This window comes from Sabethes cyaneus, chromosome 3 (genome assembly GCF_943734655.1).
Source record: "Sabethes cyaneus chromosome 3, idSabCyanKW18_F2, whole genome shotgun sequence".
Classification (NCBI taxonomy): Eukaryota; Metazoa; Arthropoda; class Insecta; order Diptera; family Culicidae; genus Sabethes; species Sabethes cyaneus.
Genome location: NC_071355.1, coordinates 159,987,565 through 160,005,505, shown reverse-complemented (window position 1 = coordinate 160,005,505; position 17,941 = coordinate 159,987,565). Strand labels below are relative to the sequence as shown.

General features: G+C 41.1%; 1 protein-coding gene across 1 annotated transcript; it reads right to left on the bottom strand.

Moving 5' to 3' along the window:
* Nucleotides 1-78: 78 nt before the first annotated feature.
* On the bottom strand, nt 79-9,601 carry LOC128740331 (acetylcholine receptor subunit alpha-like). Its single transcript, XM_053835868.1, has 8 exons — nt 9,519-9,601; nt 9,300-9,454; nt 9,083-9,237; nt 8,629-9,017; nt 8,395-8,547; nt 7,984-8,334; nt 2,810-3,268; nt 79-215 (listed from the first exon to the last, which is right to left on the bottom strand). The coding sequence occupies exons 1-8, from the start codon at nt 9,565-9,567 to the stop codon at nt 79-81; spliced, it is 1,848 nt and encodes a 615-aa protein (XP_053691843.1). The 5' UTR covers nt 9,568-9,601.
* Nucleotides 9,602-17,941: the final 8,340 nt, after the last annotated feature.

Genomic DNA, 17,941 nt, shown 5'->3' with positions numbered 1-17,941 from the left:
TGTAAATGGCTGTTTTCACGGCATTCTAACAGTCCTCAAAAGGGGCTTCATCCAGCTCACCCTCTTCCGGCAGCGCGGTTACGAGAGATAACGCGTAGTTTCGGCGATACCCGCTTGCTCCAGTCGCGCTAGATCATACTGTGGTAGGCGCCGGTATCGTATGTAGTGATCCGAATTAATGTTGGAGTCCGGATAGGCTCTGACGTCGATAATGCCTGAAAAGTACCGACCATCTATCAGAACGTGGTTGATTTGTGATTCCGTCTGGTTGGGTGATCTCCAGGTGTACCGTGTACCAATAGTAGAGGTTATACTGTTAGAAGGCACTACGTATGGTCATGTTCCTGGAGGCGGCGAAGTCTATGAGTCTTAGGCCGTTTTCGTTCGTTTGTGGGGGTACGCTGAACCGTCCAATAACCGGTTCAAAATCCTCCTCCTGACCAACCTGAGCATTATAGTCCCCGATGATGATTTTGACATCATGTCTTGAGAGGTCGTATTTGCGTTAATTGTGCTACTATTAAACAATCGGCCCTTGATTCTTAATCTGCTCATTCGGGGGTTGATCGGCCACCATCCCATCACCCACTTCTGCAGTTCGTCCATCACTATAAGCGTAGTACCCAGTTAGCTTCGAGGTACCATGCTGGTCTTGCAAACCAGTCGTCGTATGTTCGAATCTCGGCTAGGCGGTGCTTGCTAGATAGAGTCAGTAGGATCGTTGCACCCCTAGTAACAATTTGGGTTTTATTACACTCTTATGATGGCATTTAAGACCAAAATTGGTCTTGGAGACCACCATAAGAGTACAATAAAACTTACACTGTTGCTTGGGACTTGCCCCGTAAATTTCCTGTACTCTAATAGCTGACTGGGAAGTCTGTCGATAAAGAAGGGTAATGTCTAATCCTGATCCTGTTTTCAAGCTAAGTTACATAGATATTTTATACAAATAATTTTCAAAAGCTGTCATCTTTGGAACCCCTATATAAAATTAGTAGATGGCCAGCGCATGTATTCGCGCCCGACGAATCGGTCGAGTTATAGCAAATTTTTATTGTGTTTGGCTTTATGGCGCGTTCTGTTATTTTTTGTCGTCGTGTGCATTTACCGTTACGTATATTGTTTGTTTGGGCGTTCTTGTTGGATCGTGTACGGTGTACGGTTTGGTTTCGAGTTGGCGCGTGTGAACTTGTCGTTAAGCCTAAAAGTTATTCTTATAAATTTACGGCTATAGTCGAAGTAGCAACATTCCTTTTATCAACAGCACATCTTTTCACTACACTTCTAATGGAACGGCAAGCATGCGTATTCATACAAAGTCGTATTATAACCGAACACTACAGCTGTAGTACATTTTTCCAACACAGATATCAAATTCGCCGAGGTTTAATCGTCTCGCAGTAAAGAATTTGCGATCTGTTGAGAGACAATGAACTTATGTCATTTTTTCTGGCACACTTCCCTAACACAGACATCAAATTGGACTAGGTTTAATCGCGTTCGTAAGAACTTTGTTGGAACGAGGGGACTTTGTCACTCTTTCTGGCATACTTCCCAAGCAAGGACATCAAAATGGCCTAGGTTTAACCGCGGTGTTAAGAAATCTTGTTGAAATAAGGAAACTTTGTCACTTGTTTTGGCTTACTTCCCAAGCACAGATATCAAATTGGTATAGGTTTAAATCATCGTAAAGAATATTCTAACCAATCACGAAGCGAGAATTCTGGTAAAACACTGGTTCATTATTTTCAATTTTTCAATAGTTCAACATCAAGGATCCATACTTGTCTTCATTTGGGTCAATTCTTAGAAGATTTTCCAATCGATTGGTGTAAGAATATTGAAAATCGATCAAAAAACCGCTGAGCTATTAGCGCTCAAAACCTTTCATTTTTCGTGACGCTCGCATTTTTCGATTTTTTGGAATGACACCCTATCTCAAAACTTGCCGTAAGACATAGTCCTACGTCAAAAGACGGCATCCGTTAGATGGAAGAGGACACGAATAGTGGTCATAGAATAGCAAAATAAGAAGTCAAGTACAAGCCGTTTATCAACGCTTACGGCTCGTTTTAATGCAATTGACTAAATTCATTATATTGTTACGTTATATGCGCATATATTGCTTTATTTAATGTTGATTTACGTTAATGTTTCTATGCATCAACAATGTTAATATACGTTTTATAAGCATTAAGATGGCTAATATACAAAAGTTTGGCACTAGAGATGCAGAATTATTTCCAATATACGGCTTTGGATTAATGCTTATGGTTACTTGGGCAGTGCGCAAGGCACCGATGGTACGTATTAACCAGCCGTTTACCAGCCTAGCCTAGTCTGAGAGTGTTTGTTGGGTCTTATTATGTTAGACGTCGAGCTCGACACGAAAGACAGGGTATTAGGAAAAGCCCTTCAAGCTGCCGAATAAAAACAAAAAGCTGTAAATAATACAGAAGAAATTACGGATAGGAAAAACCTTGCCTATGAAATAAGGACTGTGATTGGAGACTCGGAACAGTGAATTGTACATCGCTCTGCTTCGTAGGTTGCGATAAGATAAGATCGAAGGTAACTACGACCGTGAATGGACGTAAAATTTATTTCACGTGTAAATTTTTATCATTTTCTTTGTTTGGAAAACGAATGAAAATTAGTGATCAAATACTAAACTAACCCTGAACGTGAAATATGTGCGCTTTAAGGAAAGACCCTACTCTGGTAGGTCGAAAAATAATGAGTTTTCCTAAATTTTTTCGGATGCTGGAATTTATGTTAAGTGGTGGGGTATTTTGGTTATACTTGCTTTCCCTAAACTGCAGCAGAACTTCTATAAGCGGAACGAGGGGATGCGGACCTTTCAGCAGCATATCGTTAAATGATACACCTCCAGCTTTCGCTGTGGCATCCCAAACCATTCGAATTTTATCCGGTTTCTTAGGAATTGACATTGACACTATCTCTAGCCGGAGATACAACGCTCGTTGCGGGTTGATGTTCTTCAGTTCATCCACTGACACCTTACGGACATATTCTTTCTGTTCGAAGCTTTCGATTTGTTCGTTCAGCCTTCTGCGCAGCTCCAGATCTTTTGCGAGCCGTCTATCCAAGTCTCTTAACCTGTTGACCGCCATTGGGATTGCCATCAGGGAAGTTAACATTTTCACTTCGTCAGAGCAAACCCGTTTCAGTACGAGTTCTGAGCTTCGAGCTGTTTCATCGCTACCGCGAAAAACTTCCGCATTGAGTCCTGTATTAGTTATTCCTTCTCAGGTGTAAAAATGAAGTTATTCAATAGCCTAGTTTTAGTTGCGACCGGCGCACTGCCAAGGCCTATTCGAGACTTCAGACTAGTTAGCAGATGAATAGTTATGCTCTAGACTGACAACCATGCTTGCTTTAGCGCTAGTGTATCTGGCCACTGGAGGTTTCTACAGATGCGGATAATTATTCGAAAGCTCCGCATAATCCACTATTTGACGGCGAAGTCCCAGCTCCCGCGCAGCCCGTACATTTCCCAATTGAGATATTTTCTTACTGGAACCGGATATTTTCACACTTAACCTTCCGTTACTCGCGCTGTTGTATTTTGTACAACACTTGTAGATTTTTGGATGCCATTTTGTTTTAAAGTAACAGATCGATGTCAAACCAAAATGTATTCTTCAATAAACTTATTATGAACAAAATAACATAATTATTCAATACATGAATGCTGTAAACTGTTCAGCAAAATAGATGAGCATAAACCGAAATCACAGAAACGATGTAAGCGGTGTGTGAGGGGTACCGCACTTGGTCCCTACTGGAATTTTCTCTTATTTCTTCATAGGGGAAAATGGTTTCTGTATACTGCAAAGCTATTCAGCAGTTGACGGTCATTCCACAGGTGTGCAAAAGTTCATAATTTCGTGACTTCACTGCGCTAGTGTATGGGCACGTTTTCTGAATGGGTTCTATCTACGGAATCTGTTTATTTGTAAGATCCTGTTTTCAGAAAATGTTTTAGTTGACCAAAAATGCTAGGCTGATGAACGGAAGTATTCAATTTTCATACTATGTATCATCATTGTGCAAAAAACTTTCTAAACATCCTGCCCAAGTAAATCAAAACACCACATCAGCCCTAGTTTCTAACCACAGATGCCCTTCTTTCTGCCAAAAGCAGAAATGTTATCATACTTTATGTGATGAGATGTTTTATGTGAAAAATATCTAAGAAAACATGATAACTGCAAGAAAAAATTTAATCAATAGAATGCTACATCATTTAGGAACGATAAAAGGATCTTTCCGAATGCAGCTACTTGTATATGGCCGCAATTGTAAGATGTACAATTTACAGCGGGTTTTGGCGCCGCCTGGTGACAAACTTATAAAATTCTATCCCCCAAACAAAAGGTCTTAACCTACTGGTTAACTTTGCTGAAGACAGTAACTTTCTACATAGCAAGGATTCTGAGATATTCCGAGATAAAGAGTGTTGTACAAAATACAACGCGCGAGTATCCGTGTTACAAAAGTTGGCGCGAGTAACGGAATGTTAAGCGCCTAGAAGTTTTCTTGTATCTGCTGATCTTTCCCGCCCAGCTCAACAAAAGATCGTCAGTTTTACTTTCGATGCCTAACTGCGCAGCGATTCTTGCTTCCAGCAACGTCGATGACGATCCGTCGGCTAAGACATGAACATTTTGAGTTGCGTCCCATCTCCATACAGTGTGACTGGCAATAACCAGAACAGGGAAAACGACTTCATTTGGTGATGATTATGATAAACGCGTCACTCCGGCTACTCTAACTACTCGGCATTCTTTCTTCGAACGGCACGGCCATTTCCGATGTGGTATCAAGCACTATCGACACAAATTCTTCTGTCACAACTCGCTCAAAGTCTAAGGGCCAAAACCGGCATGTGTCGAGATTTGGAGGGTCATTTTATACGTACTACTTTTCGATCACCCCACAAATTTTTTTTTTGTGTTGATCGAAAAGTAGAAGCAGCATTACGACGGCGATGTAGCAGTGAACAAAGGCGATCAATATACGAGCACCCGCAGATGACGGCCGTCGACTAATAAGAAGGTAGTAACTCCAAATCATAACGATAAACCAAACCAGATAACGATTCCGAAGGCTGTATAGGACGATGCAGATGAAGTTCGGTTACGTCGTATTGGACGATAATGCCTACACCAATAGCTGCTTCCTAGGCAAGAAATTTATACACAACCGGAAGGGAAGTGGTGACAGACATTTTCAAGCATATGGAACCGACGAACTGTTAACGCTCACTAAGAAATATCTGGTTTGGCTGCCTGTGGTTTCAAAAGGGACAATTTAATTGCAACCAGGGCTGTCAGTCTGAAACAAAGTCTGCTGTCTTTTCTGATGCATTGCTGTTTTGGCCGGGTTTAGCATCCTGCCATTACGGAAGAAAGGCTATGAGGGACGACAATTTGCCAACCACTTAAATGAGCATGTACTTTGTATTGTGCTTTCTCAATTGTTTTTCAGTTAGAATGAAACAAAATATTTTGAAACGATGTTAGATGTGTTTTAATGTGAAGGTCGTCAGAGTCCAGCTGCATTTTTTACTGATTTCAGTACTTTCACGTCCTGTTCAGTGATGGTTGAAACTCAAAATCTCAAAACTCATCAAAAATCAAAATCAACTGTGAATCATGTCAGCTTGATCCTATGCAGAAAAAAATCACACGTGAGTTTTTCTCTTTTCAAAGCAAAAAGCCCAAAATTCACACATATTTATTCCGCTTGATCACATTCTGCTTTGCCTCAACTGCTACTCGGAGCTATGCACATATACATACACATTCCTTGTTGAATAGCATAGGCATTCTCTCGTGCGATACGTAGCTGGGAGTGAGCGCGAGGGAAGAAATCTGTTAATAAATCGCTAAGTTGAACTAAAACGCACATTTAAATTACATGTTTATCTAATTCTTATTAGGCTTGTTACTTTCTATTTAAGAAAATGTCGATTCCCGCGAAAGAAAAATGTAAATCCCGCCAATATGTTTGCCATCTTAATTCATGAATGTGTATTGCATTTTTCGCGGCGGGTGTTTTCTCTAGTGGTAGATTCTCTTTTGCTCTCTGGTTCGTTGTATGAAGTGCCAGTGCGTTGTATGAAGAATCAAGCAAAAAGCTCACAGTTGAATTTGGTTCACATCGCATAGCAACAGAGACATCGCGTATAATAGCGAGAGAAATTTATATGCGAGTTTCGCGCTTGTGATCAAGGTTGAAATTTCACTGAGTGTTTTGCTGCTATGAATTTTTCAATACTGGTCCTGTTGCCACTCTCGTTTTGTTTATGCTATGCACTTTTTCCAGGAGAACAGTGTTTTAAGTATAGTACGTAATAATCTGTTATGAACAATTATTAAACGTAGAATCGCGTATCAATTTTTGCTGTTGAACTAGATCCAACAGTAATTCTATCACATAAAATGTTGTTTACGGTGAATTTTATTATCAGTGAATTTTATAAGTACGTTATCGACACTCTACGACTGTTAATTTGATAGCGAAAATAATTGGTCAATTTCATGCTCAAATGTTTACGTTGGCATCACTCCATATATAACGGGTGGCAACTAAAATTTTGGATTTTTTTCTCAAGCTGTCAAAAAAAGACAAAGATACATGAAGAAGATCTGATTTACCGAAATTAAAGATACATTTTCCATTGTTGTAAAAAAATTAGTGTGCATTTGAAAACGGTCCGTAATCGGCTGTTCGGCGAAGCTTTCGTTTGACGTCGAAACAGGAACGTTGTACGACCTTCTTGTCAACTTTGCGAATGCATCTTTTGTTTCTACCAATCAACTGTTTGCAATTTGTGGCTCTACAGTTATTTTTATACACCAAGGAACTCAAAATCCCGAAGAAATCTTCAATTGAGCGCACTGAGACAGATTTTTTGGGTCGTGGTCTTCGGGTAAAAATGAGATCGAATGGGTATTCAGTAACGATTGTGTTTTTTTGGCGTAATGCGATAATGCTCTATCCGGCCAAAACACGTATTGTCCATCTGCATGATGTTTTTGTAGAAACGGGATCAAAATTTTCTTCAAACATTCGTCTGCTGCATCTTAATTGATAGCCAAACCAGAGCGCTTGTTGTTGAAGAAACGAGAAAGAGAACGATGTCCTTCTGCGTCCATAATTTTGGCTGGTCTTCCACTACCTTGCTTGCGAATAGTTGTTGGGCATCTTAGAATATGGTAAACAATCGAAGCCGCAACATATTTGCTTTTTGAATGTTGTATCGTATAGTTTTTGCCGAGATTTCTGTTGCAGTTCGTGGAAGTGTACAACGCGCTCCCGAAATGCTTCTTGTTTCGACGCCATTTTTAGCAAAACTGGGCAAGCATAAACAAAACAAAAAATATTAGCAAAAAGTTAAGTTTCGCGAGTGATGTAATGAATGGAACAGCCGAAAAAAATTAATGAAAAATCGACAGTGAAAAAGTGCAAATAATTTTAATTGGGCACAAATCTCAATATTAAGTGTAATTTATGGCCCAAAAAGTAATAGAACTTGTAGAATGCAATGCTTACTGCCTCGAGTTGCTAGATCTTATTATGGCTAGCAGGTTAGTTGAACAAATTTTATTTTGTGTGATGGTTTCCTAAGTCTATGGGAGTATGTTGGTTACATTCCATTGGCGCCCTAATGTTGGTACACTGAAGAAGGGAAGGGTGATATTCGGTGCCATACTAACTGCCATAAATTTACTCTGCCGACCTTGTCGTTAACCCAATCTGGCAAAAATTTTATTTCAGTAGGTAGCCATGAATACGTAATTTCATTAGATCAAGTTAAAAACTTTTCACTGAACTAGTTGTGAGTTTTAAATTCAAAGGAAGAAACACAAAAAAAATTGAAAGGTTCTAATACTACTTAATATCTAGGAATAAGCGTAAGAAACATAAAAACATATATAACAACTGTACCCACAAAGAGAAGTTTATCGCACACTACTGCTACCATTCTACACAGCTTTCTCGTCCCGTTAATTTTTTCCGGCTCGTTCGGATTGCCATCAACCAAAATTACAGTATCTTCGGTTATTTCCTCAGCGGAACGCTCATTGGCACGGTCATTTTCTATCGCATTGTGACTACTATCGTCTTCATCCGTGTCTGCACTGAAAAGCTTCTGTGCCAAGCGGTTACTGGCTATGGATACTAGTAAACCCCTGATAGCCAGTGGTGCTTCCTTGTCACTGAAGAACACGTATTTGAGAAAAACTGTCGCGTACAAGATGCATGATGTGAGTACTAGGGAGTCTCGGAAGAAAAGTACTGTGTGTTGAAAAGAAGCAATCAGTATTGAAAATTCAGTCATGTCCACAATAAACCTACAAAAAGAGGGCGTTGTCGATCCATTATAGGGAATCATCCAGTAAAGATTTTCGATGAACAGAAAATGTATAAAAAGGTTCGCTCCAAGCAGGAGCATTCGATCCAAAGAGTAACATTTCAACCAAAGCGCTATCAAATTTATGGCAACCATTACTATGGAAAAACAAAATTCATTAAAAATATCTCATCTGAAACTATTCAAACCCTAAATGTTAGGGGACAGATTTTAGTTACCAAAAGCAGGTGTTAGTACGACTGCACAATGCGATCCGGAGTGTCGTTCCAGGATGTAGTTGTAGATCAATGATGGATAGGTAGTGTTTTTCTCCGGTAGTGGTGAATCGTATTTTTGCACACTCATGGAAAGAATTTTCCACTCGTTGTGACTGTTGGTTTCCTCTGAAGCGAATGACGTTTCGTTTGCGACGAAGTCAATCTCCTTCGAATGTTCCGCCCACATTCCGAAGCGGATACTACAGTTTTGCCGATCGAACGGCCAATTGGTGTAATCCGATCGACACAGCGTGTGGTACTCGCAGGCAGGGACACACTTTATCTTCCCGGTACTCTCCAGCAGACACTTTGGTGTAGTGCATGCGGTATCTAGGTTGTTGCTGTAATAACTTCAGATTGATTGAAAGACGGTTAGAGCTGGTACGTGTGGAATGTTGAGTCAATTGAATCTTACGCCGAATACGGGAGCATGTCGGGAACCCAGATATCGTCAGATTCTATGATGAGTTCTATGATGCCATCGTACTCCATTGGATTCCAATTTAAATATTCATCCTTCCAAAGCAGCAATAGCCACACGTTGATGTACAATTTTTGAAGGTTGTCTTCCTATTAGTGAAATGCAATTAATTGTAAATACTAACTTATTTTAGTATTTGCTTAGCACTTACAAAGTTAAAATTTTGCATAATCATATGCATGTCTACGAGCACTGGAATGGTATGATTCTTCACTGGTCGTTCCGATTTATCGTATTTAGAGCAGAGGAGTTTTTTTCGGAGTACTGCTTCTGTAGTTTTTGGTTCGACATCACAATTAATTGCCACTGGAATGAAAACTTCTTTGCTTCTTTTTCGTTGAAATAATAAACAATAATAAACATATCTTACATGTTCCGTGGACATATAGAAAGAATGTTAAAAACAGGAGCTGCTTCATGTTTTCCTAGCAGTTGACTTACGCAGAGATGTGATGCTCACGGTTTTGAAATCTGTACTGATCCCACTAGAAGCGACAATTTCCAGAAAACATTGAGAGACATTAGCCTAACCTACATTTAGGAGTCGTCAATATCCGCCCCTAGTGTAATATGATACAATTGTGCTATATATATTGGTTATCACCCGACGTCATAATGAATGAAAGAAACTAACGGTTTTATCGCACTGACTATCGTGAGTATTGCATATGTATTACCAGTGATAATGTTAGTTCTATTTTACTGATAAACTAGGGCAATTCTAGAAATAATAGAAATCTGATTTTTTTTCAAAAAAGATCACTTTTAGTAGTATCTTTCATTTCCAAGGTCTTACAACGGGAGCCATGATGTTATCCGGTCTGTCGTTGCCAAGTGGGATGAAGCAAATTAGCATCATCGCATAGATGACAGCCACCAGATAGAAGCCGATCCGTTCTACTATCAAAGCAAACCATTTCCATTGGTTGTTGAGGTGGGATGCTTTCTCAGTTGCATCATTCTGTACCAAATTGGTATCATCTGCGGTCGTTTCAATGAAAGGCTGTAATGCAATGTGTACGTACTACGATCAGTGTTTTTATATCTATCAGCAGGGTTACGGATTCTCTTCGTCATACGTAAACACGATCCATATTTTATTGCGAATTTTTATAAGAAAATTTTATAAAAAAAATTTATAAAATAAAAAATGGGTACATGTATACCCATTTAGCCCGAAAAAACATTTCGGAACTTACATTTCTCAGTGCAACAATTTTTCATGCTCCAGCGGGAGTTCGTCATACGAAAATTCACTTCGTCATAAGCAAGATTTCTTTCGTTTATCCTGGACAGACACCAGTTATTTATAAAAATCTAGGCACGTGTTCTTTGAGCTGAGTGCAAGAGCTACCCAACTACTATAAAAAAGTGGAAATAGTTTGAATAACAGCTCAAAATTTCAAGTAGTTACTCTTCGTCATCCTCAAATTTCTCTTCGTCATACTCAAAGCTGGTAGAAAAACCAAGATGACTTTTATTTTTTGAACAAATAGTGAAAACCTAGAATCAAATCGACAATATTCTCATCGAGGGCCGGTTTTTCTCGAACATCATCAACGTACGCTCCCTACGGAGTGCGGGTATTGACTCGGACCACTACCTAGTAGCAGTACATGTGCGCTCAAAACTATCGACGGTTTATACCTCACGACAAAGTCGCCCTCCTCGGCTAAACATTCGGCAACTAGACAACCCGCGAACTGACGAAAACTACGCGCGCGTACTGGATGAAGCTATACCTTCCGCCGTGGAGCTAGATGTTTCGACCCTCGAAAACGGATGGAACAGGATACCAGGCCGCAACCGCGGTGCTAGGTGTGGAAACCTCGAATGCACGAAATGATTGGTTCGACGGGGAATGCCAAGAAGCGATAGAGAGGTAAAAAAGAGCTTGGGAAAACTATCTGAGCATATCCACGAGAGAGAATTTGGCCAAGTATCGACGAGCGAGGAATGAGTTGACCACGATCCTGAGGAGGAAAAAGCGCCAGAAGGAGGAAAGAGGTCGTGAGGAGCTAGAACAACTATTCTGGGCCAATGACACCCGCAAGTTTTACGAGAAGGTGAGCCAAATTTGCAAGGCCCACACACCAAAACCTGACATGTGTAGGGTCGAGGGAGGGGATCTAATCACAAACGAGCGCGATGTGTTCGACAGGTGGAAGCAGTTCTTCGATGAGAAACAACGACGATATAGCAGCAGGAGACGCAATGGAAGTTGACCCCGGAGTATCTACAAACGACAACAGCGTACCGGCTCCCGATCTCGAAGAGATCCGGCGACAAATCGGTCTGCTAAAGAATAATAAAGTCGCCGGAAAGGACCGACTCCCGGCAGAACTCTACAAAAATGGCCAAGAACCGCTAGCAACGGCACTTCACTGGCTGATTTCAAGGATTTAGCAAGAAGAGAAACTACCGGAGGATTAGATGGAAGACTAGACTGCTATAACTACCGCGACATTACGCTGCTCAACGCCGCCTACAAGGTGCTCTCCCAGATTTTGTTGCGTCGTCTATCCCCAATAGCAAGAGAATGCGTAGGGCAGTATCAGGCGGGCTTCATGGAGGCCCATGCTACTACGGATCAAATTTTTACTCTCCGACAAATCCTTCAGAAATGTCGAGAGTACAACGTGCCTACGCATCATATTTTCGTTGATTTCAGAGCAGCATACGATACCGTTGAACGCGAACAGCTATGGCAGATAATGCACGAGTACGGTTTTCCGGACAAACTGACGCGGCTGATCAGAGCTACTTTGGAACGAGTGATGTGCTACGTGCGCGTTTCGGGGACACTCTCAAGTCCTTTCGAATCGCGCAGAGGGCTACGGCAAGGGGATGGACTACCCTGTATGTTATTCAATATCGCTATTGAAGATGTGATCCGGCGAACGGGCATCGAAACGAGAGCAACGATCTTCAGCAAAAGTAGTCAACTCCTAGCCTTTGCAGACGACCTCGACATCATTGCTGGAAACCGTGGAACGGCGGGCGAAATCTGCGCCAGACTAAGACCGGAGGTTAGGAGGATAGGGTTATAAATTAATGCGTCGAAAACCAAATATACGGTAGGTAGAGGCTCCCGAGAAAATAACGTTTGCCCCCTTGATCCAACGACGCATTCAAGCTGGAAATCGAACCTATTTTTCCCTCCGCAAGACGTTTCGATCTAGGAGCATAGGCCGCCGCACAAAGCTGACGATGTACAAAACGCTAATAAGACCGGTAGTCCTCTACGGACTTTAGGCAGTAACCTTGCTTACGGAAGACATACGTGCACTTGCCGTTTTTGAATGAAAGGTGTTGCGGACTATTTTTGGCGGAGTACAAACGGAAAGCGGAGAGTGGTGGAGACGTATGAATCACGAGCTACACGGCACTGCTTTGAGAGATTCCCATCGTACACCTGGCGAAAGTTGGGAGACTAAGGTGGGCCGGCCACGTCGCAAAGATGCCGGATTACTGTGTAGTAAAATACGTTCTCTTTAAGAACCCTACCGGCACCAGGAATAGAGGGGCTCAACGTGCTAGATGGCTCGACCAGGTTGAAGCCGACTTGTGTGTGTCGAGACACGCAACGAATTGGCGACGAGTAGCCCAGGACCGAGTACAATGGAGAGGAATTCTTTATACGGCAAGAGCCACCCCGGCTCTCGGCTGAATAAGTAGTAGGGTTTTTTTCTAATTCCCGTCGTAGTAAGGAAAGCCACTCTGATTTACATCATTTGTTGGATGGATTTAATGAATACTCCAAAAGTTCTAGTGCTGATTTGACTAAAACACATTTACCTTCCGATCCGTGAACATTGAAATCACTGAAAAGCGACTATTAAAGCATATTATTGAAATTACGCAACTGACTTTATTTCTAAAATACGTCGTACCGTTTTAAAATCCGTCCATCAAAATTTTTCATCGTCCGAACTAAAAATCACAACAATGTTTACGAAGCTAACGCGCATGTATTTGTGTAGGACGGCAGATCAAATGTTATTCTACAAAATTTCTGCAGGTCAGGCAAGTTTTCCTGGCTGTAGAATAACGACTATGGCTTGCGTGAGTTATTTTCATTTATGAATGACGGAAATTAAAACGATTAGTCGACATTGTCTTCTTCGTCGCACGAAAAACGCAGGAAATTTGGCTGGTAGGACTTCTTTAATGATAAAAAGCATTTAAATAGATCTCAGCTCACTTTGATTGATCGCATGTGATAGAAAACAAACTAAAATATTAGGGAATAACTAGTTTTGCATTGTGCGTCATAAAAATGCTGATATTTTTAATAATTTGTGTTGGATAGGACGGGAATAGGCAATTACGACGATGTAGCAACATACCCTAAGTGAAAACTAATAATTTTCTAACATAATCTTTTCCTCGATAGCGAAGAGACAATCCATAAATATCAATACCAGGTTAGCTTGACTGTAATTCGCATCAAAATTGGGTATAATGCTGGTTTCTTGTCAATATGTCTAGAAAGTAGACGAAGACCCGCCGTAGACGAACCCGTCCAGCACCCTACAGAGCATTTTATCGATTTTAAAAGCGAATCGAAATTTGATTTTTTTTTTTTAATTTTTTGCTATAAAAAAAGTTCAATTTGTGTTTAACAACGTTCACAGTAATCAAACGGGTCAAGAGTTGTGTACAACCTCTAGATATGGACGTTAGATGCGAATACACTAAATAAGCGCTTCAGACGTTCAGACAAGCAAGCTAGCTTGTTGACATGAGTTTTATAAAATTTCATTAAACAGTAAAGTCAATGCGGCCAATAGCGTACTTGTGAAAGAACTCCGTACATCTGTTTTCTAGAAAGAGCAGCCCAAATAGCATTTGAGTTAAGAAACCTCTGATGAATAGAATACGACGTCTTTTCAATAACATCTAAGATGGCAGCCTCTTCGCAAGCTTAAAGCCGGGGTCAGACTACATGGCAAACTTCCATGTTTAATAAACTATATAATATTCTTCCACGCGATCCTGCATTCTGCTCAATACTACAAAGCCCATTCCCAGTTCGTTGGTAGTTCAATCATAATCTAGTAAAACTGGAGTTTCCCACAGCGGATCTTCCAAGCCTTCTCTCCTTTGCAACAGATCTCCTGCAGAGCTACGATGCCGAGTTTGCGGAGTTCCGGCTCGTTGAGCGACACTTGATCATTCAGCGATCTGCAGTTCCAAGTACCGAGCTTCCATTCGTTGTCCTTGTTTCATTGGTGATTCGAAGTACCGTCATCCTTGCCACTTGCAACATTTTTGAACTTTGACTTAGTATAACTTTCGAAATATACCGTGTAAATCCAAGTGTAAGTAGCCAAAACTTGTATAGTGGTGAGTATTTTTGATTTTTGATTATGAGAAAAAATATAAACTAAATGAATCTGCAGAATGAACCGAAAATAGGGGTGTTGCAAGTTACCCAGTAAACGGGGTTACTTGCAACACTTTTCTGATTTTGCGTTTCTTATGATTTAATATCTGATTTCAAACCGCGAATGACTATTTTGAAATATTTTGAATGTATTTGTAGTAAAACAAGAGATACTGGAGGTGTTTTTTGTTTCCCAATTTCGTCTATCGCTTTTTTAAAGATATTCGGTGAAAATGCAGCATGTCGGCGAACTCCAAATTGCCGTTTCAAGGCACGTGAAATTTTTCACAATTTTAATTTTTCTGGAGATGGTGGTAGACAAAATAACATCGTACAGATGCAAACTTGCTTTGTACATACTGTCTATTACGATAATTTTCATTTTTACAAGTGCTGCAAACTGCGCCATATTGGAAGTAACAACACGAATTCATCGTTTCTTCTCCAAGTTCAAAATATAAACAAAGCTCAAAGTTGCTATTTGTTAGCTTATATGATGCACTTATTGTGTACAGGGACCAAACAATAAATAATAATTCCATGTCAATGAACTGACGCAACTTTGCACATCCATTTTTCCGACTCTGAAAGTGACATTACTTTCTAATCGTATAAAAACAAGCAAAACAATGATGTAATGGATTAAACTTAACTAAACAATAGATAAACATCCCTTCTTTGAAATGGCATTGGGTACAAATGGTTATGTTAACAAACAAATGCGTTAGAGCTGCCTGAAGCGCGATGCGCCAAAGTGTTGCAAGTAACCCCGGTGTTGCAGGTATCCCCGGATGACGGTACCTTTTTTCCACGCAAAGATATCCACAAAGTCTGCTGAAGATCACCTCAGCAACGTACAATGAACCATATTGACCACAGTCTCATAGATTGCCAATTCGTCTCTAACATTACGAACATACGTTCCCTACGGGGTGCGGATATCAGCGCTGACTACTTGGTAATATATGTGCGCTAAAAACTGTCAACCTGATACCAGACACGTCAAAACCATCCTCCACGGCTAAACATTGAGCAATCTGCCGACAACGTTGGCACAGACTAGGCGAGGCCATCGGAAAGGCCACTACCGTGAAAAATCATGCAGCATACGAAACGATAAGTTTGATGGGGAATGCCAACAAGCGGCGGAGAGAAAAAATATGAGAACTTGACCAAATACCGACGAGCAAGGAATCAGTTAACTACGATTCTGAGTAGTAAAAAGCGATAGAGTTCGTGAACCGGCATGAGCTGCATCGACAAGAAGTGGAGATCCCTGCTATACAAGAAGTTCGATGGCCAAATTCCGATGAACAGAATATAGTGTCGGTTTCGTAGTGCTGGGAAAGCAAAAGCAACGAGTTTTCCGTTCGGAGCCCGTCCAACAAACACTTTTGTTTAAGAGTATTGTATAACTAAAACTAATGGAACAAGCGTTTAGCAAGCTGCTATGCAACAAAATTGTTCCTTGGGCGTAGATGACCGTATTTTTGTGCTGAGAATTAAGCGCAAATTTTTCAACTACCGTCTAATCAACGTCTACGCACCGACAAACGATAAATCTGACGATATTAAGGACTAGTTCTACGTTGGGCTCCAGAGGACCTATGGAGAGTACCCAAAACATGACGGGCAAATCATCATCGGAGATGCAAATGCGCAGATCGGGAGGCAGGAATTCTTCCGTCCCGTCATTAGAAGACATAGCCTTCATCTGTCGACCAATGATAATGGTCTGAGGCTCATAAATTTTACCGCGACCAGAGGAACGGCCATCTGTAGCACCTACTTTTCACGATTGAATATTCGGAAAGACACCTGGAGACATCCAAATGGAGACTCTAGCTCTCAGAACGATCATTCTTGATTGACGATCGACACTTTTCGAATGTCATCGATATATGGTCTTTTCGGGAACAAATATCGACTTTGACCACTATCTCGTAGTGTGTAAGATTCGCGCAAGGCTGTCGAACACGGCGGAGGCTAGCACTGAGAGGTCGCGGCGTTTTAACATACAGTGGTTGACGGCAGATGCCGTGGCAGCGGAGTACGTCAGGAAGCTTGGTTAAGGAATCGCAGAACAGCAGGTAGAAGGAGAATATATAAATGGCCTGCAGAGGAACATCCATGATGTCATCGAAACAGCTGCGAGAGAGGTGGTAAGCACGACACGTGGAAGACAGCGTAACAGCTGGTTTGATGCCGAAAGCCAGAGAGTAGGCCAAGCTGTGGAGTCACCAACACAGGAGGAGGTTAAGAAAGCAACTGAAAAACGGTAAGGCTGCTGGGAAGGACGGTATCCCGGCTGAACTTCTGAAAGCGGAGAAGGAGCGACTGTACGAAGCAATCCACCGGATCATTGTCAGAATCTGGGAGGAAGCCCAATGTTTTAAAAAGGGCATCGACTCGAGTGTAAAAACTATCGAGGAAATATATTGCTCAATTCTGCCTATAAGGTGCTCTCCCGTATGTTCTGCAGACTGAGACTGTTAGCGGAGTCTTTCGTCAGCGAGTACCAACCTGGTTTTCGTGAGGGTCGCTCCACGACGGATCAGATGTTTACCCTGTGTCAGTTACTAGACAAGTTTCGGGAGTACAACCTGCAGATACATCATCTGTTTGTGAACTTTAAGGCGGTGTACGATTCGGTCAAACGAAATGAGCTATGGCGGATAATGCTAGAACATGGTTTTCCAACAAAACTAGTTACGCTGATTCGTGCGACGCTGGATGGGTCCAAATCATGCGTTAGAATAGCTGAGGTAGACCTCAGCCATTTTGTGACGTTGGATGGACTGAAGCAAGGAGATGAACTCTCTAACCTACTATTCAACTTTGCCTTGGAAGGTACAATACGAAGAGCAAACGTGGAATAGAATGAAACTATTATCACGAAGTTTCACATGCTTCTTGGTTTTGCGGATGACTTTAATATCATCGGAATTAACCGTAGAGCAGTGGAAGAGATCTTCAGGCCTTTCAAAAGGAAAACGGCGAGATTGGGGCTTACCATTAACACCACCAAAAAGAGGTACATGATTGCTGGCAGGGAACGTGGGAGATCAAGTGGTGTTGATGCCGAGGTGGAGTCAGATGGGGAACGATATGAAGTAGTGGAAAAAATTTTATACCGTCATCCGGGGTTACTAAAAATGTGACATAACCTAATTTAATAAGTTTACTGGGTGAACAGTTATAAATGTAAGTGTTTTTTGGAGGTGTTTAATTAAAAATTAGTTAATCACAGATATGTCTGCACATTTTTCGTTTAGAGTGTTTTCAAATGTTAACACAGCTTGCAACTTCGTGTTAAATTTTTATTCGTTTAAAATTCGTAATAATCAATGACGCAAAATGGGAACTTGTGATACGTCGGTTTTTGGAAAAAATTTCGACCGTGT

Bases quoted from the DNA above. Each gene is read 5' to 3' on its own strand.
- LOC128740331 (XM_053835868.1), bottom strand. From the start codon at position 9,567: ATGAAGCAGCTCCTGTTTTTAACATTCTTTCTATATGTCCACGGAACA. The intron at 3,269-7,983 runs GTACAGTTGTTA...ACACCTGAGAAG, and splicing joins CGATAAACTTCTCTTTGTGG to GAATAACTAATACAGGACTC. The intron at 216-2,809 runs GCAAGTATAACC...GGTACTTTTCAG, and splicing joins TCTGCTGCAGTTTAGGGAAA to GCATTATCGACGTCAGAGCC.